Source organism: Diabrotica undecimpunctata, chromosome 2 (genome assembly GCF_040954645.1).
Source record: "Diabrotica undecimpunctata isolate CICGRU chromosome 2, icDiaUnde3, whole genome shotgun sequence".
Taxonomy (NCBI): domain Eukaryota; kingdom Metazoa; phylum Arthropoda; class Insecta; order Coleoptera; family Chrysomelidae; genus Diabrotica; species Diabrotica undecimpunctata.
In genome coordinates this window covers 1842549-1858582 of record NC_092804.1, presented here as the reverse complement: position 1 = coordinate 1858582, position 16034 = coordinate 1842549, and the positions used below count along the sequence as shown (strand labels likewise).

Here is a 16034-nt window from a genome sequence, read left to right as displayed (position 1 = left end):
TAATTATTAAGGTCTAAATTTTGATATTATTTTGAATTTCTGCATTTTATAAAGAGTATATAATATAAATGATAGTTTTTACATAAAATAGGGTTGTTGTTATTATTTTTATTATTATTAAGGAATAAAACAAACGACTTAACCAAACAATATAGTAAAGCAAGAATTGTAACCAAATTAAAAGATAACTGGGCACCATCAGAGGTAGCAAAACATTTTAACTTAAGCAGAACCACAGTTTTTCTATTAATAAAAAATGGAGGGAACAACAATCTCTGGAAAGAAAGCGAGGGTCTGGAAGACCAAAACTATACTAAATTTAGGTATGTAAAAATAAAATTAATATTTTGTAATATCTCAATCAGCATTGATAACAGCTTGTAGTCTTCGGTCCATCTGCGTGAAAGAAACTATGAAATTGTCTTCTTCGGAGAGCTCTTTCCAAACCTGTTGTGTACCGTGCCACAGTTCTTCAAGATTTTGAAGTATAAAATTACGCTGATACAACCGTTTTATAATAACCCCCCACACATTCTCCATTGGGTTTAAATCTGGACTGTAGCTGGGCCATGGTAGAGTTTCGATGTTGATATTCTGAAGCCACTGGTTTATTATATTTGCAGTGTGAACAGGACAATTGTCTTGTTGTAGGATAAAATTATTTTCTGAATACAACTGTTGTACACTGGGAAACATGATGTTTTCTAGAATATTCAGATAAGTCTGCCCAACAAAACTGCCATCAATACACCATACCATTCCCATTCCTCTAGATGAAATCCATCCCCATACATTGGCGCTCAAATGACCGGCTGCTCGATATCTATCAACATATAGAGAACTAAATCTATTATTATCTTGTGTATACACCCCAATTTTGCCCTTTTTAGAAGATTGAAAAATTTTCTCATCTGTAAATATTATCCTGTCCCAAAAATCTTGATTTTGTACCTAATCGTTTAAAGCAAATATAAGTCTTGATTGCTTCTGTTGTGGTGTAAGAGTTTGTTTTTTGCTGCAGTTCGGTACCTAAGATGCGATGCTTTAATTCTGCGCCAAGTTGTTGTCTTTCTTCCCGAAAACTGTGACATAATTCTTGCAGTTTTCGCATCTTCAAAAGGATTCTCTTCTAATCTCTCCAAAAGCGTAGGATCTTCATGATCTGTAGATATCTTTGGTCTTCCAGAACCTTGCTTTCTTTCAAGAGTTTCTTGTTCTCTCCATCTTTTATTACCTAATATTAAAAACTGTTATTCTGATTACGTTAAAATGGTTCGCTACGGCAGATAGTGACCAATCATCTTCTAATTTCGTTATAATTCTTGCTTTTAGTTCTTTGCTAACATGTGGAGCCATTTTTTGAAGTTGAACAGAATAAGTTAACTGATAAATTTTAAGATTTAGCAGTGACAGTGACAGTATGTAAATAATAAGTTTTTATCTTTCGAAATACACTGCTCAATTTTCTACAAAATATGCTTTAAGAGTCCTATCAGTTTTTTAAGGAAGATTTTAAGGACATCTTTGGAAAATTTGTTCAAAATTAAATTTCCTATCTAAATATCATCTTTTAAAATTAAAAATAATTTTTTCTGACAAAAATATATTCAACAAACGAAGCAAAAAAAAAAACAGAAAATCATGCGATTTTTGTTTTTTGTCCCATGCTTTTTTCTTGCAAAAACTTTTTTCCACGGAGGTATAAGTATAGGTAAACTTTCAAAACTCCGGTATCCCCCGAATTTCTAAAATTAATTTTCTGCAAATGCAAGGGAAACTGTAAAAGTATGTTAGTTGCTGACAAGTAGGCCTCAAATGCAATGCAATATGCCTCAATTCTTCTTGTGAAACCTGCCGTGATATTTCCGTAAATTAATCGAAAAATTCCAAGGTGAATTACCCACAATGACGCCGATTCTAACTTCCGTTCTTTCGCAAACATTCACCTTCGATACTGATTTAGATTCTGAACCGCAGCCTCGACCATCAAATAAAATGAAGAATCAATATCTGGAAAACAAACTCCATTCCCTTGTCCCAAATTTTATTCAACAATTCCCCACTTATATCTGTTGTTAGTCAATGTAAAAATCACATGACCATATACCAAAATCTGCTCACGATGTAACAGTCTCTCTGATATGGCTATTTTCTTGTACTGTAATTACTGGTAATGAAACAGCAGTTCATTGTGCCAAAGAAGCTACTAACCATAGTACTTAAATAACCATAATTTAACTATCTAATGTTCTCAAACTCGTTTTAAAAAAGTCAGTAGAGGATACTTGGTAAAACTTATGACAACAGAGCAAAACATCTCTTCATGAACTCCAGTCATTTAATGGCCATCTCTTCCTAGACTTCCTAACTAGAAGAGAAGCATCAATTAATAGAAGACTCCGAATTAACCACACCAGACTTAGGCATGGTTTCTTGATGTCCTCAGGCACTCATCCAACTTGCCAGTATTGCAATGTTGACCGTGTAACACATGCTCACCGACTGCAAATCATTCACCAACCTGTATAAGGCATTAGACTTAAAACTTCTTCTTCATCTTCTTCTTTTGGCATCATAACCCTGGATGGGTCTTTGCCTGTCTGGCTATGTCCTTCCATTCAGATCTCTCTTGTGCCCTTCTTCTCCATTGTCTTATGTTCATTGTTTTCAGGTCGTCTTCCACGTCATCCAACCATCTCGTTCTGGGCCTTCCTTTTTTTCGCCTTCCTATGGGCTTCCATTGTAACATTTTCTTTGTTATTTTTGCATCGTTTTGTCTCTGCTTAAAACTTCCTCTTAAGAAAATGCTCAACCACCCTACAGAGTAGGGTGTAAACCATAAAAATACCATAAAATACCATAAAAACTATACTGTTTCTAAAAACTGCTCAGCTGTACCACAAGATTGAATTTAATAGACATTAATTATATAAGTTATATATTTATTATTTGTTTTCGGTATTCGGTAACATATACCTACAGTTAGTATTCCTGTAACAATGGCCATAGTTATGGTGGTACTTTATGTAAATAAATAAAAAATAAAATAATAATTTTAAAATAAGTAACTCTTCGTCCCAGTATACATTCTAAAAATTCTAAAACTAATAGTAGAAGTCAGTTGCAGCTCGGTTGTTGGGAATAAATATCTATGAGCGGAACTTGCGGTAAAGTACAAACATCCTTGTTGGTCCATAGCAATACTGTCGGCCCAAATTACCGTAGTTCTATTCCGATAAATAACTTCGGAGGAATCAAAAACGTCTTCAACGTTCCATTTTCCAATACCGTATAGATCTATCAAGGTGTAGTATAGGGTGTTGTCTGCGTCGATCATCATTCCGTCAGTGTGTCCTTGTTTCGTTCCCAGTAAACTAACACCATATCTAAAAAATATATAATACAGAAATATATTGCGTATAATATCGGAACTTAATTAATGAGTAACAAAATAGTCAAATTGATTACAGATATTTAATTTTTAGTTGAAAGAGATGAAATAAACGCAGCAATCGTATAATAATAATAATTTACTCTTACCTCCATAAACCATTGCTGATTGAAGACTCGTTTTTGAGAATATCTGTACTAATACTGTACAAGTCTAAGCCACCAACAGTAGAGAAAAAAACTTTTCTGTGCCCTAGAGAACTCGGCGACAAAGCTATTCCATCGATCGGCAAAGGTGTACTAATGACAGCAGTATCTACAACAAAGCGGGACGTTCTTAAGTCAGCAAACATTGTACCATCTCTAAACTTCCAAGATTTGTTTTGCAGCCTCGAATAGACGATCAAACCAGGGTCTATGTTAGAGTTGTCAGTGATGTACGCTAAACCGCCATCTGTTTCATCCACTACGAGATCGTTTAAGAATCCCCCGTTTTGCAGGCATATTTCATTTGGGAAGGTGTATGTGTGTATTAGAGCCCCGTTTTGGTTGAGGTCGAACAGTAACAATTTTGCAGGACAATCTATGCTCATGTTGTTTACTCGTACACCATCCAGTACCCACAAAGTTCCTGAAAGTAAATATACATAAGAAACATTAGGAAAAACGTCTTTTAAGAAGTATTTCAATAATAAAATTTTAAAAGTCAATGGATTAAAAAAAAAAATCTCTTCGGTGTCGAATCGAAATTCATTCATTCGCATTAAAGTAAAAATAGTAAATAGACGTGAAGATAGCCATGGTTTTAGTGACGTCAATCCAAAGGCGTATAAGATATAACTGTTTGTATGTTAAAAACAAAATTGTTGTTTTTAATATTTTTCCTACAATTTCATCATATTTTCTCAACTTCTAAACCTTCCTTGGACTTCTACAAATATTTCAAAATGCACAAACATGCCAGCTTTATAAGAGATTGCAGAAGTTACAGAGATGCAGATGCCAGTAGTGATCATATATTGGTAATAGCCAAACTTAAACAAGATCTACCTGTAAAACTAAATGTTTTAAAAGATAGAAAGGGATATAACGTGGCCTTATTTAAGGACCAACAAGTGGCAAAGAGGTTAGAAAATGAGATTAACACAAGATTAGAGGAAGACAACTTAATTTCTGATACATTGGAAGAAGAATGGAGTAAAATCGAAACATCAATGACAGACGCAGTTAATATTTGCTTAAGCAATACAGGAGCGAAGAGAGAAGAAGACTGGTTCGACGAGGAATGTAAGAGAGCACTAATGCTAAGAAAGAAGGCAAAGTTGAAAAAAGACAATAAAACATAAGAAACAATTACGGAACATAAGACAAAAAGGAAATAAGCTAAAAGAATCTGCAGGCAAAAAAGAGAGAATATTATATATAGAAAAAATGTCTATCAAGAAGTGAAGAGAAACAGACAAACAAATAAGACGCAAACAATTTTTTGTACAAATAAAGAAAGACTGCTCCTGGAAAATACTCCAGAGAAATTAAACGGATGGGCACAATATTTTGAAGAGCTGCTAAATAATGAACAACAGATGCAAACAGATGAGGCAATGGGCCAATCAGAGGATAATGAAGAGGAGTACGTAGAGAAACCAATCGAACAGGAAGTAAAGGAAACAATAAAATGGCTTAAAAATGGTAAAAGCGCAGGGGAGAATGGAATCCCGGCGGAAATTTTAAAGGAAAGATTGAGCACATTGCAAAGAAAGCTAGTAATTTGATACTAAGAGCGTGGAGAGAGGAGAAAATGCCAGGATGTTAACCTGGACTACTGGATGTTGTGTACAAAATATTTTTTTTTATTGGCATAAACTAGGTGTCAATCAGCCAGTTACAACATGACTAATACCTTAAACATAAAAATTTTATGACCGTAAAGTCCATAAAATATCAATAACGAAAAGCTGAATAATATGCTTTAAGAACTAAAATTAAAATAAGATACAAGTTAAATATAGCATCTTTTCAACATCATCAGTGTGTTCAAAAAACGGTACACATAATATAATTCAAATCACTTTTTTTATCATCTCATTTTTATCTATATTTACATACAAACAAGATGATGAGGTTCTCAGAGTTTCACAGCAAACTCCTAAGCAGCTATCTACCCAATCTTGTCTGTCTTGACTGTCCAAGTTGCTCACCACAATTTCGCATATACATATATTTTTTTGATAGTTGACACTACAAGACATTTTGGTACTTGACAAAAACTTTAATAATGCATTATAAATTCTCTCATTTCCATTAGCTAAGAGACTAAGGATATTAAACAGGGCCTGTACATTAAGATCATGTAATTGTTGAATAAATTGATCTGTTTTAACCTTATATTTTTGACATTCGAAAAAAATACAATTTTGACAAAGATCATTTTCGAGAACATGCATTTTATGTAGATGTGTGGGATAACAGGCGTGGCCAAATCTAAGATGTGTTACAGTTGTGATATATTTTCTTGAATAATTAGCTGGAACCACGTTTTCTTCGGTATTTTAGGTATTTCGCTATTTCGCAAAGATCATGCGTAATAGATTGAAAAAATACTAGAATGGCATAGTGGGTGATTACCAAGGAGGATTTAGAGCAGGAAGATCAACAGCGGAATATTTACCTTAAAATTGATACAAAATAACAGTTACCAACAAAACCTAGGACTCTACATGCTCTTCATTGATTTTAAACAGGCGTATGACTCTATCGATCGGGAAAAGTTGTATAAAGCTCTACAAAGTTTAGGAATATCAAAAAAGTTGATAAAATTGTTGAAAATATCGCTAATAAGTACCAATAGAGTGGTCATAGAAGGAAGTATGTCAAATCTGTTTTAGGTTACAAGAGGATTAAGACAAGGGAAACCACTTCGCACTGATCTGTTTATCTTTGTCTACGAGGCAATAAGGAGAAAAAGTAAGATGCAAACTACGGTTACCATTTTCCACTATAAACAGCAATGTATAGCGTACGCAGATGATCTTAACAAGAACAAAAAAAGAACTTAAACACATGTTTAAACTTTGAAGATGAAGCGAGAAAATTTGGGTTGTATATAAATGATGCGAAAACAGTGTATATGGAAATGCGTGGTGAGATAACAGAATACAATAAATTGGTCACACTTAAAACGAGAGGAAAGGATTACAAAACTCAAAATGTCAGCCAGTTCGAGTATTTGGGAGTAACAATAACGAATAAAGGAGAAGAAGAAAAAGAAATAGAAAAGAGACTATTAAAAGGAAGTAGAGCAATGGGCTCATTAAACAATATTCTAAAAGCAAAAAATGTATGTAGGGCATCAAAAATTCGAATATATGAAACAGTCATTCGGCCAATGGCAGTGTATGCCTGTGAGAGCAAAGCACAGAGAGTCAGGTGGTTAGGTCACATCACTCGAATGCCAGAGAAACGTTATGTAAAAAAAGGGGCTTTTTGGAGGAGGCGGAGGTAAAATGAAGAGATGAAGACCAGGGAAAAAGTGGTTAGAAGCAGTTAAAGATAATTTAAATGGTATAGGAGTGCAAAATTGGAGAGAGAGAGCAAACGACCAGAAAAAGTGAAAAAAATTAACGAAGAAAATAGAAGCAAAGGGCCTATGTAAACTACTGTATACCGCAAAATTGTTTACACGCTTCTCGATGACGTTAATTATTATTATTTCGGGCTCATTCAGAAACATACAGCCATAACAGGCGATAAGATTTAATTCAAATAATTTTTCCAATCACAGAACCATAAATATTCTAAAGATAGTTCATAAATCCTTTACCTTTTAACAATTTAAAAATAACATAGGTTGGCTAAAGATTACTTTGAAAACTATTACCTTGAGTGTCTATTTCTATTCCCAGAACATTTTGCAGATTATCGCAATCAGAATCATCGTTTTCCTCCCAACTCGGAAAAGGCGTCATCAAAACATTCGTCGACTTACTCTCAGCTTTCGGCACAACAGTTAAAGTTGCTGGGACTCCTGGACGATACTTTGGTAAAGACATGTACATATCGTTTTTGAAAAATCGAATGCCTCCAATGAGAAGATTTTGTGGTACGTATCTTTTTGTGTTAATTGCTTCTGTGTATTGTTCGAGATTATTCCATGTGAAGTTAACATAGCTCCATTCATATAGAGTTGTCGGGGTGATACGATTAGAATGGTGGTCAATATTTGAATGATGCAAGTTGGTTTCAATAGTCCAATCTTCTTCAGAGAAGCTAAAATACAGAATAAAAAAAAATGTGGTATGTCTACATTTTTGATAATAAGTTTAAAATTACTCAAATGGACAACATTAGTGGTGACCTATGGATATTACCTGCACAGCTGGTTTCAAATGTAATGGAGAGCAGTTCCATGAAATATTTTTTGTCGCAATAAAATTGACAATTGACAAAAAAAAAAGGTGGCCATAATGCCATAATGGCATTACAGCATATTATAAAAGAAATATGGACACAGAAATCCCTCCCCAATGATTGGCATATTGGAATACTTTGCACCATCCACAAAAAAGGAGATATCTTTGAATGCTCTAACCACAGAGGAATTATGCTTCTATATGCAGCGTATCAAATATTTTCCACAGTACTATGTTACCGTAAGGCACCACCTGCATAACGGATAGTAGGAAAATACCAGACTGGTTTTAGAGGTGGTAAATCGACAATTCATCAGATCGCAACCCTGAAGCAAATTTTGGAAAAAACACTGGAATATGGCATTAATACTCATCACATATATATAGAGTACAAAGCAGCCTACGACTTCCTACGAATACAAAAATAAAACTCTACAATACAATTTTTATAATATTTAGGGGAACTTCTCTATTATACAGAACATGGATTACATGTTTGGGTCTTACTATGTCAAAAGTGGAAATAATCAAATAAACTTAATTTTAAAGTACAATTGTGGTTTATTCCTAACAAAAAAAGTAAATTGCAATAAGATGACACAAGAAAATAGCTTGAGAATAATATATAAGAATAACAATATAAGTTAAAGAAGATTCAGACAGTTCAGAAGAATATAATTTGGATGAGGCTTGCATCTATTGCAACGATTTATTTTCAAATTTTAAATCGAATGAAGATTTCATACAGTGCTTAAATTGTAACAAGTTGCCCCATGATGCGAAAATGACGATTAATTTATTTGGGATTTTTGTTCCTAAGAGCATCATTAAAAAGAATATTAACCATTTTTCGTTAGTATGTTTCTCGTAATGATTTTCATACACCTATTAAAACTTAAATTGAACAATACAGCCGCATATTTTTAGGCATGCACCCGGTTTTAGCAAACGGGTGTGATAAAACCGGGTACTTTGAAACTGTTTTAAATTGTATTCCTACAGATACGAGCCCCTTCCCCTATCAGTTGGCCCATCTATGGAATTTGCAGTTTAAGTAGATTACCATAAACAAATTATACTCTGAATGTTTTTATAAGTTCCCATATTAATTAATATGGTATTTTATTAAAAATGTGGCATTTTATTAAATATTTATTAAAAACAAACCCTTATAGTTTTTTATTTTTTTTTCAACAATAAAAACAATTTCACGAAACCTTGGCTATGCATTCACTTTTTTTCATTAATACGTTAAATCCGGAGGTAGCTATGGAAAAATGACATCAAAACAATAATATTGTCAGTTACTGTCAAATGTATTTTGTAGTACTGTAAAGCTTTTTGCCGTTTGTGGAATGTACAATGGGTCGAGGTAAAGTTATCGATAAGAAAATTTGTTCAATAATTATTAGATTTTTTAATTCTGGAAAATTCAATTCGGAAATCGCGAATATGTTGCAATTGTTACGCTATAGTGTAAGAAATATAGTCAGAATATACAAAACTACATGTTCGATCGTCACAAAACCTAGAAATGTACGAAAACGTAAAATAACCGAAGCAGATCGAAAGGGTATTAAGACGCATTATAGTGAAAAATCGACGAGCAAATTATAGGGAGTTAAGCGTTTTATGGAGTGACGTTATTGGAAGACACGTTTCTAGATCAACATGTCTCCGAAAAGCCCGCAAATTAGGATTTGGTACGTACAAAGTAAGTTTTATAGTTAAAAAAATTAGTACGAATTGCTTTTAATAAATTTCATTTTATTTTAGGCTAAGAAAAAGCCACTTTTAACATTAAAACAAAAAAAAAAATAGACTAGATGTTCAAAAGAGCATAAAGATTTAAATGACTTAGTTTTAATGGGATTCAATACAATGGAGTAATGAGACCAGATTTGAAGTGTGTGTTAGAGACAGTACGAGTCGCGTCATTTGAAGGAAAAATAAAGCTTTTCATCCCGACTGTCTGAAGAGAAAAGTCAAATGTCCTGCATCTGTCATGATCTGGGGCGACATGTCGTCTAAAGGTGTGGGTAAACTACATTTTATCGATGGGATTGTAAACACAGACAAATATTTAAATATTTTAAAAGAATGTCTTTTGCCGATTATGGAACCCCGTTTAACATCAGCGGAAGATTTTGTCTTCCAACAGGACGGCGCAGGTTGCCATACCTCAAAAAAAATTGGATTGAAGACCATAGCATACCACTTCTGAAATGGGTTTCTAACATCCCCGACTTGTCCCCGATAGATACTTTGTGGTGCGAAATGAAAAAAGATTTGAGAAAACATCCTGCCAGATCCGTTAACGAATTGAAGGAAAAATTGTGAGAAATATGGGATTCGTTTACATTAGAATTTTGTCAGAACTTGGTAAAAACTATGCTTTGAAGAATTGTGGATGTCATTAAAAAGAAAGGGGATGTAACTCACATTTTTTTTTAATATTACATATTCTATGCGTTTTTTAAATTTATTATTATTCTGTTTAACCAATAATTTTCATTACGTTATAAAATATTTTCTATAATTAGAAAATTCAAAAATAGTGTTGGGTGCATTAAAACTTCTAAAATTTACTTTTTTTATCAATCTAACGTTGGGCCAACTGATATGGAAAGGGACGTACATAGTGAAATATATTTTTTGGAAATATCAAACTGCCAAATGAAAGTACGGATGTTTTTTCCAAGTTTTTTTTTCTATAAAGCTACAAAATTATTCTCAAAATTATTTCAAATACGACGATTTTTTTCGACTAGGTACTTGTACCTGGTTTTGCCCGTGTCTCACCAACTGTTTCTATATTACTCTATTGTGACTATCAGAGAAGATTACTGTATTATCTGCAAACCAAATTGCTGGCAAAATGACCGCCAGAGATTCTTATATCAATTTAATTTGACATCAAGAAAATTTAATCTACCTTCGCAGATGACACCGCTGTCTTAGCGGTAAGTGACACCGTCGAAGAAGCTACAGAAAAACTACAAAATTCAATAAATAAAATCCATGAATGGACCAAAAAATGGAAAATTAAGCTGAATGAGAATAAATCAGTCCATATAAATTTTACCAATAAGAGAATTAATAATATTACAATTAGAATAAATGATGTCCAAGTGCCTATTGCAACATCAGCAAAGTACTTGGGGATCACTCTTGATGCAAAACTTCGCTGGAAAGCTCATGTGAAGAAGAAAAGAGAAGAACTAGGCATCCGCTACAAGAAAATGTATTGGTTGATGGGAAGACATTCCTCTCTATCCATAAATAATAAACTCAAACTAATCTATAAACAAATACTGAAACCAGTATGGACCTATGGCTGCCAACTCTGGGGCTGTGCCAAGCCTAGTAACATCAAAGTAATCCAAATATTCCAGCCTTGGTACGATAGGAACAACGACCTTCACCGGGACCTCAAGATGGAAGACGTCAATCAGATAATCAAGAAATTTGCAGGGAGCCATGAACAACGACTCCATCATCACGTAAACGTCGAGGCTATCCAGCTCCTCGACAATACGAACCTAGAGAGAAGGCTCAAAAGAACAAAGCCTTTTGAACTGGTATAATGAGTGAGTGAAAAGCAGAGTAAAGTGTTGTGCGAGTATACATGCTAAATTTAATGCTAGTTATTAGAAATAATAGGAAAGATACTAGTGAGTAGACACCTAATTTTAAGATTTCATTAGTAATTTAAGTTAGAAACAAATTGATAATTGGTCTTACTGACCAGATTTTAATGTAAGTACACTTCTGTGTCTTTAGTAAAAAAAAAAAGAAAATTTAAGATAATACTTAATATTAACAAAAGAAGAACAAGCAAACAATTGAAAATATTTCATCATTATAGTTTTGTTAATTGTTAAATTCAATTTTACATATAATTAAATGTGTTTCTATCGAAAAATTAAATCGAATCGATTTGTTTTGGTTACTTTTCTTCCCCTGATATTTAAATTTCGTTACACAATGACTATTAAAGCAAAATTAAATTAACAAAAAGGAACTTACTCTGGAATAGATTGATAAAAACTATCTTCCTCAAATGATGGCCCATTCTCATATTTATCGTTAAAACCAGTACACAGACTACACATAGACAAAAATTTTAAAATAAAAATTTTCATATCTTCGAATTTTTTATGTTTATTTACAACGTTTCTTTGTGCTGGATTATAAACTTAAATTAATATGAAAATAATAATTTAATAATGTTGTGGTTATTTTTATATTACTCTGAAATCACCCTGACATAGAATTGCGGAGTTCCACCTAGAAAAGCGACAATTGTGACAAAATGGTACGCCGCAAATTTTTTTTATTATACAGAGTGACAATGCGAAACCTTCAGATGGTTAATATCTTCATAAAATCGAAAGATGATATATATATATATATATATATATATATATATATATATATATATATATATATATATATATATATATAAGAATAAGAAAAAAGAAGTACTTGTGACTCGTTTGGAACAAATATATAACTGTTTTGGATGGGTTGGAGTCAATAAAAGGGGCTATTGGTTAACTATTTTTTTATTCTCGAGCTTTCAATTGTGTTTACAATTATTATCAAGAGCTAAAAAAGACAAAATAGTTACAAGGTTGAACTAAAAAGAAAAAACAATTTTTGTTAACTTACCAAATAAAAATTAGTTTAGTAAGTAAAAATTACTGCTAAACATCTTCAAAATATTTAATACAAAAATGCTTTAATCTAATAAATGTTTCTCCGAAAATTTTTATAATTTTGAAAACATTTTTTTAATACAAAAATAATTGAATTTATAAATAAGTTCAAATAGCAACCAATTACAAATAGCCTCAATGTCATAAATGCCAACATAAAATTTTTATTTTTGACAATTATATTGCCAAAAGTAAAATTTCGTTTAAACATTCTTTTTTGTTTAGTAACAAAAAAGAAGAAGATTTATTCACCGTTGACAGATGTCTGAAAGAATGTAACAGATATATGGAGAATTAAATATGACATTTTACAAATTTTATATATAAATCATAAAGAAAGAATATAATTATAAATTTTGCTTAAATTTTGAATTTCTGATCTTTTGTTTAAATTTTTATCACTTTTGCTAATACAAAAAAAAACGAATTTAATCCTCCAGATATGCTACATAGGATGCTTTTTTCTAATATTGGTAATATAAATAATTTAACACCATTTTTTGCTCAATCTCAAAACATTGTATCTAACAATCAGAACATCTATTATCATTCACTACCTTTTATACCATCATTAACACCTAAATTAATACAAACACTAAAGGTTATTGACAATATAAAAATAGCAACAAAGAACAACAAAACTATTTCATCTTTATATTCTAAAACTAAATATCCTATAGACAAATTTGAAAAAACGAATTTAGTATACAGCATTAGTTGTACTCAGTGTGAGGCTGAATATGTTGGTGAGACCGGAAGAAATCTTTCAAATCGCATTATTTCTCACAAAAGTGATTGCAGAATTAAAAAACCATCTTGTGCTTTGGCAGAGCATGTAATCGATAAAGACCATATTATGGATTTTGATAACATTAAAATTTTATGTAGTGAAAGTAATAAATTTAAAAGGACTTTTTTGGAAATGGTTTGTATTAGCAAAAGTGATAAAAATTTAAACAAAAGATCAGAAATTCAAAATTTAAGCAAAATTTATAATTATATTCTTTCTTTATGATTTATATATAAAACTTGTAAAATATCATATTTAATTCTCCATATATCTGTTACATTCTTTCAGACATCTGTCAACGGTGAATAAATCTTCTTCTTTTTGTTACTAAACAAAAAAGAATGTTTAAACGAAATTTTACTTTTGGCAATATAATTGTCAAAAATAAAAATTTTATGTTGGCATTTATGACATTGAGGCTATTTGTAATTGGTTGCTATTTGAACTTATTTATAAATTCAATTATTTTTGTATTAAAAAAATGTTTTCAAAATTATAAAAATTTTCGGAGAAACATTTATTAGATTAAAGCATTTTTGTATTAAATATTTTGAAGATGTTTAGCAGTAATTTTTACTTACTAAACTAATTTTTATTTGGTAAGTTAACAAAAATTGTTTTTTCTTTTTAGTTCAACCTTGTAAGTATTTTGTCTTTTTTAGCTCTTGATAATAATTGTAAACACAATTGAAAGCTCGAGAATAAAAAAATAGTTAACCAATAGCCCCTTTTATTGACTCCAACCCATCCAAAACAGTTATATATATATATATATATATATATATATATATATATATATATATATATACATATATATATATATATATATATATATATATATATATATATATATATATATATATATGTGTGTAATATATAATTGTTTACGAGATACCATGTATTAACTGTGAAGGTGTCTATATTGGGCAAACCAGTCAATTGCTTCAATCTAGAATTCGTTCTCACAAATATGACAAGAAGAATTATAAATTTAACTTCGAAAACATCAAAAATTTTAAAAACCGATTAAAACAAAAAGAAAAGGGAGATATCAAATAGAAATAAAAGAATCAATAAAAATAAAAAGAAATACCAACGCAATAAATGACAAAAAGATCAGACAGAATCTAATATATTCTGGTATACAAGGTCTTTTATGTATATAGCCCCACATGAAAAAATCTATTTTGAAGAATTCCGGTGATCGCGGTGGCCAAACAGTTGGTCCTCCTCTGCCTACTCACCTGTTAGGAAAGTTATTATTCAGATGATTGTGAATAGGAGCAGTGTGTTGAACTGGAGCACCGTCATGTAAAAACCACACTCGTTGTCGAATATTCAGCGGTACATTTTGCAGTAGTATTGGCAAATGATTATTTAGAAAATCCAGATATATGGCACCATTCATACGACCGTCAAAAAATGTGAGCCAATCACATAATCCTCGTAACCTCGAAATGAAACCTCGTCTCCAAAAAGCACATAATTGAAAAAAATCGATCTCTTTGCACTTGCTGCTGAGACCATTGACAAAAAGCTAATCTGCGTTGATAATCATCGACTGTCAATTCTTGATTTAACTGTTTGCGGTAAGGATGCAGTTTATGTTTACGAAGGATTTTTAAAGTTTGCACAATACCTAATTTTTTTTGCTATGATGTTAACTTTTTGATTAAATAATTTGCAAAACCGCAAAAGATAAGTTTTATTTTATGGGACAAGAAGAACGAAAAGATAAATGTCAAATTTTAACCATACGGCGGAAAATATTTTATAAGCTTTAAAATTAAAAGATTTTTAAATACCTTTCAAACGATCATAAATGGTAAATTATAATCCATTTAGTAGATTTGACGAAGATTTTTTACCATATGTAAACTGATTTACTTTCTCCTGATAATGTAGAAATGCATAAAAATTTAAGAGAAGGTAGCTCTATATGTATACAATAATGTCTACTTGTCGAATTTCTTGACGCGGCTATTTAACTATTTTTTTTGACCGCCTAAAAATTGAGCTTGTGCCCTTTTACCGTACATTGGAAGAGCTATATCTCTGAGTCGATTTTAACGCTATTTTAAATCTGTTTTTCTTCTGAACTGTTGATTGAATTTCTATGATTTTGTTTCAAATTATGGGTCTATTTCTAAGGAATTACTTTACCAATCTTTTCTACGAAATCTCAACACCTTGTGAAATTTATTGCAAACAAACGCTACATATTATTAATAGTGCGAGATGCCTTCACCTTTTTTCAAAAAAAGGTTATGCTAAACTCTAAATGTAACAAGTTGGTATAGACATTTAAAGCAAATGAAAAGCATAAGAAAACTAAATAATATTTAACAAGTTTCCTCTCTTAAAAACAGTTAATACCTGATGCCTAAAGGAGAAAACGGGAAAGCCAGACATATCTACCACCTGAAACATCAAAAACTAATAAAATGTTGATAAAATTCGTTAAATGTATAATCAACCTATTCTTCTTAATCCTATCTTGGAAAATGGAGCTTCAAGTCTTCCTCTTTTTCTCATTTTTATCAATCTTGTTTTCCATATCTCGAGTCACTTTAAATCTTTCCCTTTTTCTTTTTTTTGTCAATCTTGCTTTCCATATTCTCCAGCATAAAATCTATTATAACTTTTGAACTAAACATAATTTTTACAAGATATATTTATTAGATTTTACAGAATCCACGACATTTCATGCCGACATTTTATATT

The 16034-nt window shown here is 31.5% G+C and overlaps 1 protein-coding gene across 1 annotated transcript; it reads right to left on the bottom strand.

Moving 5' to 3' along the window:
• Window positions 1-2983: 2983 nt before the first annotated feature.
• LOC140433107 (protein yellow-like) lies at window positions 2984-16026 on the bottom strand. The gene is made up of 5 exons (XM_072521161.1): window positions 16021-16026; window positions 15687-15724; window positions 7268-7656; window positions 3541-4021; window positions 2984-3386 (listed from the first exon to the last, which is right to left on the bottom strand). The coding sequence occupies exons 1-5, from the start codon at window positions 16024-16026 to the stop codon at window positions 3056-3058; spliced, it is 1245 nt and encodes a 414-aa protein (XP_072377262.1). The 3' UTR covers window positions 2984-3055.
• Between the last annotated feature and the right edge of the window lie 8 nt (window positions 16027-16034).